The sequence below is a fragment of the Cicer arietinum genome, chromosome 5, assembly GCF_000331145.2.
Source record: "Cicer arietinum cultivar CDC Frontier isolate Library 1 chromosome 5, Cicar.CDCFrontier_v2.0, whole genome shotgun sequence".
Classification (NCBI taxonomy): Eukaryota; Viridiplantae; Streptophyta; class Magnoliopsida; order Fabales; family Fabaceae; genus Cicer; species Cicer arietinum.
In genome coordinates, this window is record NC_021164.2 from 32503646 (window position 1) to 32514979 (window position 11334).

The 11334-nt window shown below is 30.8% G+C and overlaps 1 protein-coding gene and 1 long non-coding RNA gene across 2 annotated transcripts; both read left to right on the plus strand.

The window, feature by feature from the left end:
- Positions 1 to 2628: 2628 nt before the first annotated feature.
- LOC101499343 (uncharacterized) lies at positions 2629 to 6867 on the plus strand. Its single transcript, XR_001144737.3, has 3 exons — positions 2629 to 2814; positions 3971 to 4140; positions 6536 to 6867. It is a non-coding gene; the product is annotated as an uncharacterized lncRNA (long non-coding RNA).
- LOC140918618 (putative F-box/FBD/LRR-repeat protein At1g78760) lies at positions 2840 to 3963 on the plus strand. The gene has a single exon (XM_073368316.1). The coding sequence runs from the start codon at positions 2901 to 2903 to the stop codon at positions 3897 to 3899; it is 999 nt and encodes a 332-aa protein (XP_073224417.1). The 5' UTR covers positions 2840 to 2900; the 3' UTR covers positions 3900 to 3963.
- Positions 6868 to 11334: the final 4467 nt, after the last annotated feature.

Genomic DNA, 11334 nt, shown 5'->3' on the forward strand with positions numbered 1-11334 from the left:
ATTTTTATTTTATAGTGCCATCGCTAAGATAACAACATACATTGCAGGTACAATATTTTGGGATTCATGAAGGATATTGTTGTTATGAATCAAAGTACAATTCCAGAAATGGTACGTTATATTCAGTAGTTATGATTTTCATATATAAACAAGCTATATATTTAAGTTTAACTTACTTATGTTCAAATATTACATTGCACATAGTACTTTGACAACTCCAAGTCAAGTTACTCTGAAAATGATCTAACTTAAATCAAGGAAGAATGATGTCAGTATGATTTCGAATTGAAAATTATATAATTTGTTATTAGGTGAGTATCACATTGTAAATTATCATTGTATATTTTTTGTGTGAACTGAGAATTATTCTATTTTGTTTTATTTTTCGTCACAATATGGTTAAAGTTGGAAGTTGCTATTGTTGTTGATGATCCTGGAAAATTGATATTGCTGGAAATTAAGAGAGTATTGATGTTGATGGCATATATTTTGGATTTTATAGTTAGAGAATGATTATATATATATATGTGTGTGTGTGTGTGTGTGTGTTTAATTATTTATTTTTTGAATTATAAATAGGGTTTTGAATGAACATAAAAGATTTCTGAAAAAATAACATCAATATATGATAGCGTTTTTTTTAATTGAATAATGTTGTCACGTGGCTATCATATGACATCGCTTTTTTCTTTAAAATAGCACTTACGATAGCGCTTTTTAGGAAAAAACGCTTTAAAATACCACCTACAAAAGCGCTTTCCAGAAAACACGCTATTAAATATTATTTATGATAGGTTTTTTACATTTTAAAATCTTTGTTAAATGCATCAAAAAAGTATTGTTAAATACATCAAAAAAGCGTTGTTAAAACCTATTTTTAGTGTGGTGATATATATTAACAAATAACATACCCTTTTTTGATTGTGCAATGCTGACCAATAAAAACTCCATATATGCGAAAAATCTCGATCATCGTTTATACTAGAAGATAACAATGCTGCAAAATATTATAAAATGGCTTTCAAAAAATTTGAACTCGATACCTTGATATTAGAAGGTTAAACTTTTAGCATCAAACGAAAATCTCAAGTACATATATTGGATAGTAAGTTACAACAAAAAATATATTTGATATCAATTCAGAATTTGAATAAAGAGGCTATACTACCACAATATTGAGAAGTAAGGTTCTATTCCTAGCCGAGAGATGTTTCCATATTTAATGTCCACGTGTCTCCAATAAGATTACTTCTAGTGGAAAGAGTTTATGGAAAACAAAATATAAATATAAACATTAATTTTCTTCAACTCAACCATTCAATGTTTTATATTATGTTAACAATCATACATACCAAAAATTACAAAAATTGGATATGTATAGCTATAAGATCTAATAGTCATTATTTTACTTGTATTAAAAAAGTATATCGTACGGTAATAAAAAAACAATATTTAATAAAATATCAAATATTATAAAAAATTACATATTAAAAAATATTTAAATATTGTATTTACACAAAATATACATATATTTATATAAAGATATTTTAAAAGTTACACAAAAATATAGTATTTTTGTATAAAAATATATAGATATTTAAATAAATCAAATTCTTTAATTAAATAAAAAATGAATTTTTTTAAATAAAATAGTTAAAACAATGTGTAAAATGAGAAGCAAAAAACTCACAAAAACATGATATTATCTTTGTATATATGTATAAATTACTCCAACTTAATTTGTCCTTAATTGAAGTTTTTTAACCGTATGAACTCAATAACGTAATATAGAGGATAATGATTTGAGATCGAGAGTAATGCAAACAATATAAAAAGATAAATTGCAAATAAAAATTAATTTTTTTCAAACAGAAAACAATATTATTTATTTTATGGGTTAGCATGCTATTATTGGCACGAGGTCTCCACCATCTTTAGCAATCACTAGTCTCGGTCTAGGATATATAATGTGGATTCTCTCTTCTCAATCAAATTTTCTCTATAAAGGAGAGATAGTGATCAAAACAAGAGATACTGATCAAAACTATGAACTCGCTTTTAATATTTTTTATTTTTTATTTTTTTAAATTCTACATTTTTTACTAACTATTTTTTAAATTCTTCTTTTTATGACTAATTATTTTTGAAATTCTTAAATCAGTAATCTCGATAAATAAAGAAAATACATATATATAATGTAGCTAATTGACTTCCTATTTTACTCTTAAGTCCAAGTTTTTTCACTTCAAGTTTTATTGTAACTTTGAATTCAACATTTTATTTTATATCTTTAATTTTATAACTATAAGAAGTGTAATAATATATTTTTGGTTTATACTATTTTACTTTTAAAGATACCATTTACTATTTCATTATCATTACTTTATAGTCGATGTCAAACACTAAGTGTATAATAGTTACTTTTCTTTTAATTCTTTACTGTTTGTACAAGTAGAAATAATTTTTACTAAACATTGCAATATCAATAGATTTTTATTAATATATTGTGTCAATTTTATTTATTTTATTAAAATAAAAATTATACAAAAATGAATTGGAATCCAAAATCTATTAATTACGATAATATCTCTTTTTAAGATAAAAAAAAAATCCTATTCCTCATAAATTTGAAATATCGTTAACTTCCCACACTCCACTAGCACCTAATCTACTAGACGAAGCAACAACTTCTATGTTCTACTAGCAAATAGGAACAGAAATAACATAAAAAGAGATTAGTGAGCGAGATTATCTCACCGGACGCAGAGATTCTCACCTATTCCGAAGGAACTATCACACAATAAAATCAGTAAGGTACGTATTTCTCCTTTCCCAATTCCAACCTCACTTTGCTTTTAGTTTTCAATAATTTGCTTCATGATTGTTGATTCTCACTAACAATGAAGACAAGAAGACAAAATTATAACGAGGATGAAATTAAAGACAGACTCAGTGATTTACCTGACTGCGTTTTACTTCACATATTATCGTTTTTGAGCGCCAAAGAATCCGTTCAAACATGTGTTTTGTCCACAAGATGGAAGAATCTCTGGAAGTATCTTCCCACCCTTACATTAAAATCTTATTCACACTTTAAGACTCTCAAGGGTTTTACAAAATTCGTGTCTCGGATTTTATCTCTACGCGATCACTCAACCGCGCTACACACTCTCCATTTTCACCACCACGGTATCGTCCAACCTAACCTACTCCGAAGGCTTATAAAATACGCCGTTTCACACAATGTCCAACAAATGCGCATCCATGTCTACTGTGATATTCAACATTTTCCGCCTTGCTTCTTTTCGTGTCAAACATTAACGTCTCTTAACCTTTATGTTGATCAGCCTAGAAGTTTTCCTCACAGAACATTATTTTCTTATGCTCTCAATATGCCAGCATTAACCAGCTTGACTCTAGGGTTTTTCTCCTTTCTTGGCGGAGCCGAGCCTTTTTCGGCTTGTCCCAAGTTGAAAAGATTGTTCATTAATGATTGTGATGTTCTTGATAAACAAAATCTCTATATATCAAGTACTACGCTTGTTTATTTAACTATACATTGTTATCCTTGGAATGAGATCAAATTCTTGCTATGCACTCCAAGTCTTTGTAGCTTTCATTTTAGGGGTATTCCAGTTCAGAAACTCTGTGAGAGCAACAATAACCTCTCTTCTATCAAGTATTTAAATATTCATGTAGGAATGTCGTCTAATTCTGCAGATACTTTATTGGTTCTACTCAACTGGATGCAAGAACTTGCTACTATCAAATCATTGACAATCTCTTCAACTACTCTTCATGTACTATATAATCTGTTGGGCTTAAAAATATTTAGTCGTTTCATTTTTCAGTTGTCACTTTTTATTACAACGTTTTTCTTAATATGCTTTGTTTTTTAGTTCGAGTTTATGTTCTTACGTATGACTTGTATTTAATGGATCCTAATTCACCCTCATTCTTCATTGCTTAGATTCTCTCCTTAGCTCGTGATTTATTGAAGGTTGAGCTCCCTTTCTTTTGTAACTTGAAGTCACTGAAAGTAAATAATTGGCATCGATATTCATTTATACCTGACGGAATAGTCAACTATTTGCTTCAGAACTCACCATTATCAGAGGTTGAAATCATAGATTGATTAAGGTGAAATGTTCATTCAACTTTTTAACTGATATATTTTTGGGTTTTGTTTTGGTTGGATTTTTGCCTGCTACTCTGTTTATAATCTCTGGTTACACCTTTTTATTAGTGGATATTACATGTTCCTTAGGTAGAGAAACAAATAACATGATTGTTTCTAGTCTCAACTTAAGTGCATGCTCCAGAGCACGGATTGGATTGCTTGTATTGAATGAAAGAAAGTTAATTGTGGTTTGAAAAATAATATTTATTGTAAGGTTTATGAAGGTTGATATCAAGAAAGGAAGAACGAAAAAATTCTAGATGCTGACATAATGCTCAAAATAGAACCTTAGTGTATAATGGAATTGATTACTCCATGAAAGTGTAGTTATTGGTGGTTTGAATAAAATATTTACTTTTAGATCAATGAAGGTTGATGAGATTGAGAAGAAAGGAAGAAAGAAATAACACTTAGATGTTTAAGAAGAAATGAATAAATAACTAAAAGGCAATAGCTAGAAACGAATGAAGAATTAATACTTCAAATCTTGCTATTGTTTAGTTCTGCCATGTGAGTTCCTGTGAGCTTTTATTATGATTAATTTGAATTATGGTTTCTTTGTTGTTATTGCTTGGTGAAGTCCAATTGAGTGTGCCATGTAATGCGTCGTCTTATGAGTTATTGTTTCTGTACAATTATTTATTAGACTGTTATTCTCAAATTTAGTGTATCTTAGGCCATAAATTTGGTTTATAATCTGTTTTGGAAGAGCAGAATGCAAGTTAGAATGAAACACAAACTGTAGACTATAGTTGAAATTATAATACACAAGTAACAAAACCAATTAGAAAGCCCAACTTCAGATCTGTAAAATTTTCAAACCAAAATAGATATTGAGGTCAAGTTTTATAGTACTTTGAAAACCTAAGTTGTGTCTATAAACTCAAATTGATAAGTTCATGCATGAGTGCTAATTTTATTCCTCGAAGTTATAATTGTGTCCAAGAGTAAAAAATAAAATTTCTGCACAATGATGTATTAAGGGCTGTTATACTCAATTTTAAGTGTATAACAGATAGGAAGTTATAAAATCAGTGTATATCTATTTTGTAACTGTAGGTTGGAAGAATTTTTTTTGAGTGAAAAAAGTTAGAAGAATTTTATTCTTTATGGAAGTGAAACATATACATCAGACACCTTAAGCTAAAAGCTTTGTTAGACCAGATGGATTCTATATATTGGATTTTAAAATGATCCTTTTGCTTCCATACAACTTATAAATAACAAGACTATGTTTTTCTACCAAATAATAGGAGGAAACAAATAGTCCAGCATACATTAACCTTTTAATACACAAGTATCAAATCCAATTAGAAAGCTCAACTTCATATCTATAAAATTTTCAAACCAAAATAGTTATTGAGATGAAGCTTTCTTCTATACATTTCTTATACCAAATCTGACATTCCTACAAAAAAAAAAAAAAAAGCTCATTTGGAGCTCTAGAACCAAAATCTTGAATCTAAGGCTTAAAATAAGTGGTTTACAAGACCAAATCTCAAAACTGATGAAGAAATTTATCAAATCCTTTACCACAATTACATATAGGTTAATTAGGCTTTAATGAAAAAGGAGGGATCAATCCTAGTAGTAATATTTATATTTGGCCTCTAGGCTCTAATATGAACCAAACTTTAGCAAATAAGTGGTAGAAGAGTACAACTTCTAAACTTTCAAAGTTTTGGCAGTGGAGTCTTTTCCAACAGCTTGATGTTGCCAACTTAACCTTTGCCTAGTCAATGTTTTAAATCACTTTTGTTCACATATTTGAAGTTTCAGGTGTTGTATGTTACTTTGTTTGCAAGTTAGCTTTTTTATGTTGCATATTTATCGGAATGCATGACCAGAAATTTTGATAAACAAAAGATTAACAAATTTTTCAACAATATAAATGTTTGGATTAGCTGTGAGGCTTATAGGGTATGCTTTAAATTAACTTTTTGAAGCATGAACAATGAGGATATGCTTTAAATAATATATTGAACTTAAATAATGAGAAACTTTACCTCAGTGTAAACAACTTTATTCATTTATAAAATTCTCTACATAAAAAATAATGTTGAATGAGAAGAAAATATTGAGAGACATGTTGAATAACCCGTGTGTTTCAACTACACAGCGGAAGTTTTTTATATAGATTTTAATTAACCAATAAGAGAGTGACACCTATCACATCGTATCACTCAAACAAAAAGGATAATTAGTTATAACTTCCTAGAGTACCGTTCAACTAATAACAGTGTTGTACAGCGCAGAATAAAGCTAGTAAAAATAGGATTTTATCATATATCTCTCACAAAAGCATCTTCTAATAATTGTTCTCATGAATTTTTTCGTTCATTTTGACTTGTGTAGGCAAGGTCTGTCAGGTTGGTGAAATGATGACCGGTGCTCTGCTTTTTGTTTTCTCCTCAGATTCCGGCGCTGCTTGTTGATCGATTTTCATACTAATATATTCACTTTTTGTTTACTCTTTTGTGCCTCTTGTGTCGGATTGCTTAGAGGGCACAGAACATTAAATTTCCTTTTAATGTAAATACACTAGACTATTGGAATCATTGAGATGTTTAGATTTTTTTGAATTTGAATTTGCACATAATGATAATTTAATTATATGTAGAACATTACAAATTGTAACCTTCCAATTTATTTTGGTTCAAGTGCTATAAAGATTGTCTTCTTCATAATTGAACTTTTGTTGACATAACAGAAATAGGATTCTGTAGCTAGCATGAAATTAGAAATAATTATTTATCCAATATGCATGTGTGTGTCTTTGTTAGCTACAAAGTAGTTAAACTGAAGAGTACAACAGATTGTGTTTACCAGAATGGAGAAACAACAGAAGGATTTCCGGCCTGACTTTGCGCCAACCCGTTGCTACTCTGATTGCCTCTGCATTGACCAGTCGCTGCGTCACAATTAATGTTGTGGGCAGTGAGGAAAATCCCCCAGTTTCATCCTTGCTGCTTCGCCTCTACAAGTGTAAGAATAATTTATTGTTCTGTTGTCATGTGATAGAGTCACAGAAAAATTAGAAACTACCAACAGTAAAATGATAGATGAAATGGGAATTTATTGATTTATGGAAGAAAGGAAAATTCTGATACAGTGTATAGCCCAGAGCATAGCTCCTCCAGAGAAAATAGTATTATCCTAATTCAATGATAACAATAATTATCCACGAGCAATGTTCCACTACCCTCCTCAATTTATTCCCCTATGTGTAACTGAAATCCCTAGAATTCAGAGAGTTTATCTGTCCTGTAATTAATAGAATGATTCTTCTCTTTTTTACCCTTGCGGACATACGTTCCCCACACAGCAAGTTTGGGCCTTTCACTAGTCTTAGGCCCAATAATTCTGTCATCATGTTGATTTCTCAAAGTGCCATAATTTTGCAAGAGGGAGAAATAACATCCATAAACATATATTGGCAGTGATTGAAATTGTTACTTAATTAGAAAAGAACACAAACTAAGAGGAATATAATTTTATGAAATTTCTGAGCATATATTTATGTAGTTTGCATCTACTGTCAAGATATATTGAAAACTTGGGTCAGTAAATTTGAATAGACAGTGATGCTACATTACCCATTATCTCTATAGTAATTTACTGTCATATATTGCTCATTGTAGAGGTATCCTCCTAAAACAGCCCACTACAGCAGAGGTATACCTTTTTTTAACACGATTCTTATGTACTTGTGAAGATAATATTTAAATCAATAAATATATCTATTACACATATCTCAACAATGACAACAGTACTGTCTTGGTTTAAACTTACATTTGAAAATTTTCAATTGATGAAAAACAATGGTCCTCTTTATGCTGTTAACAATTGCTGCAGTAGTGACGATCACGTACTAATGATGCATCCTTAAGTCATTTAAGATTTGAGTAGATGCATTTGAGGGCTTCATGTTGGTGCTGTTTGTGAATTTTGACAGCAGACCATATGGAGTTGCATTTCAGGTGAATCACTAAAAAATATATAAGTATTGCTAGATAATTTCTATCAACTCAGTTTCAAGGATCCCGTTTAGAACTCCTGTTGGGTTAAGCCCATTTCTCTGCGTAACTATGCAGAATTTGGATTAAAAATTTGATGTGCTTCTAACTGGAGGACATAGGATCTGGTTTACAAGGCTTGACTGTGTATGAATTGAATTAAGTGTCAGACTTTTGAATTGGAATATGTAACCAAGTTCTGCATAATTTTGTAGAAAAATTAAATGGACACAAGGATCAATTGGAATAACATTATTTTAAACATGAGTTAATAGCTAGGCAATACTAAATCTGTAAAATTAATTCAAATGCTGTATATGCGGACACAACCCTCAAAAACCATAAGAAAATGAAATACGAACTGTTCGGGTGAAATTAGAAGCACAACATAAAATGGTCACATATAGATACATGCCAAAGTACTACTTCAAGACCAATTTTAGTTGAGCATAATTCTCAAATTAAAAAGATTTTTGCCATGGGGTTTCTATTTACTAGTCAAATATGATATTGGAATGGTATGGATGATCATACCACGTGGCCTTTGCCATTCCATGATAACCAAGCACAACTCAAAAGTTCAAGTCCAACCAAGCTTAGCTCAACCGTTCAGGTCCAACCAAACTAAGCTCAACTATGCAGGTCCAACCTATCCCAACTCAACCATTCAGATCACGTTGAGCTGAACTTTGTTAATTGTGGTAAGTTATTGCTTTGACAAGTGACGTGAGCTGCGTGTGCTATAGCCCAACGCGCTCGATACGAATGAGCTAGGTAAGGAGGAGGTAGCCTACCCCAAGGACGAAAAGTAGTATTGACCTCAGAATTGTTAAACTAAATGGGCCACGACGTTCAAAGAAAGGCCCATTTGATCAAAGAGTGAAGACTATATGAGGAAAACACTTAGGAAGAGATGAGATAAATCATTTTTTTTAGTGTGAACAATGTATTTTACCTTAACTATTTTAGAGTATTCTTGGAGTCCTCCTTTGTTGACTCAATAGGATAATTCATCTGTTGTATTTTGTGTTTACATATGTGAACATTGGCGCTCCCCGTTGGACAATGGTAAAACTTTCCTTCGCTCCATCTTTATTGAAAAACTTACTCACTACAATGGTTGTACTTACATTTGAAAATGGTTTCGACCACTATAACGTTGATGAGGGGAAGAGTCTTATGCTTACACAACTCATGAACGTAGTAAGAGAACTGCAAGAACAAGATGCTAAACAACAACTTCATAATGAAGAACAACGACAGAAGTTCGTAGTTAGGGAATATGAGCTCAAACATCTTGAGATATACGAGTGTGGATGGTAGCCCAAGAAAAGGAGCTGCTCCAACAGTTTGAGCTTTTGTGAAACAATGTAATGGGAACTAAGTGAAATGACAATATCAATTACAAGGAAGGAGATTTGAATTGTAATTTCCCCTTTTTAAAATAATTCTTGCTTAATTCAAATTTAGTTAACTCAAGATCAATCTTGGTTTTTTAAACACAACAAAGCAGAACGTTTTTGGTTAGTTAAATCAAAAGAAAAATTCCCTACATGATATATGGGTAGTTAGTAATAAATAAATAGAGATAAGAGAAATAGCATCACACAGTAATATATCCTGGTTCAGTGAGTTACGTTCTGTCCTCACAATTTGTCAGCTTTTTCACTAAACTGTTCAAACAAAACCGGTCTTTCTTTTCACACTAACTTTCTAGATCAATTTTGACGAGTTACAATATTTCACCTTTATACTTTGAAAGGATTTCCAACAGTTACCTTTCAATCTTAAAAAGGGTTTTTACAAATCACCTTTTAACCAAAAGGGTTTTTTTATAATTCACTCAAACTATCTTCAACATAATAGTCTGAAGTTTCAAACAAAATGATTTAAAGAGGTTGATGGATCAGAATATACTCAAAACTTGTTTGAGTTTAGATTCTCAGCAAAAGACTCAATAATAAATCCTTAAATCTAGCAGAACTCGAGTTTTTACTTTGACTGAAGAGCTTTAGGATTTTTCAAGTATGATATTTAAGTGATTCATTGCTTACACTTAAAACTCTTGCAATATCCTTGTCCTTGTGATTCATTTTATAGGCTTCATGAAGGATGATGACAACTCATCTAGTCGTTGGTAATCCAGCTGTCCAGTTGTAGCTTTAATGGATAAGTGTTGTTTAAAACTGTTAGATGTCATTTCAACTGTTAGATGACAACTCATCTAGTCGTTGGTAATCCTTGGACTTGAGAACGTTTGACAACTGTTAGATGTCATGCTTTTTTTTTTTGTTTCGTGAGCAGACTGCTCAAAAGTGCAGTTGCAGTGTCTTATCAAGTCTGTCATGGTTGTACTTGTTGCTTTATCAATCTGGACATTGATCTTTCTTGTTTGATCTTCATGCTTAGCTTTTGCCTTTGTTAAAATTTTTGGAATGGATCTTTCTGATACGATCTTCTGTACCTATGTCTAGTACCTTTGTAATGAAGAATGGTTCATTAGCAAACCAGAAACGATCTTGTCTATTTCCTTTTCGTGAACCATAATATTCTTGGTTTGATAAGACTGAAATCTTTGAAAAAGAATGATCTTCATTTTCTAGACTTTTGTTTTTATTAAACCAAAATGTTCTTCGATTATTAGAGTGATCTTGCTTTTTCCAAAATGATATTTTGTTGATATGTTTAATATATTTAATTAATACACTCTAAAATACATGTTAAAAAGAAAAAAAATAGTTTTTAGAATCATAATTAGAAGTTTAATTACATGTGTTTGATTATCATAAAAACATTAATTTGGAATTTGTCTCAACAATCTCCTCATTTTTTATGATGACAAACATGTTAATTAGATTTTCGTTTGATTTTGATTTAAATAATAACTAATGGCTTTAGTTTTAAAGCTCCCCCTAAAAATGTGCTTTAAGTAATAATCTTTGAACCAAAATATATCTTTTCATTAATGCTTAAAAGGGTTGATTATACATATGGTTCAAAACAAAACAAAAACGACAGAAGTACAGGTGGTTAAAGAGATGGTTGTAGAAGATGGGGAGGAACCATTGTAGGATGATGAAAGAGATGGTTGTAGAAGATCTGGGGAGGAACCATTGTAGGATGATGAAAGAGATGGTT

Coding starts and splice junctions, on each gene's coding strand:
- LOC140918618 (XM_073368316.1), top strand. CDS start 2,901: ATGAAGACAAGAAGACAAAATTATAACGAGGATGAAATTAAAGACAGA.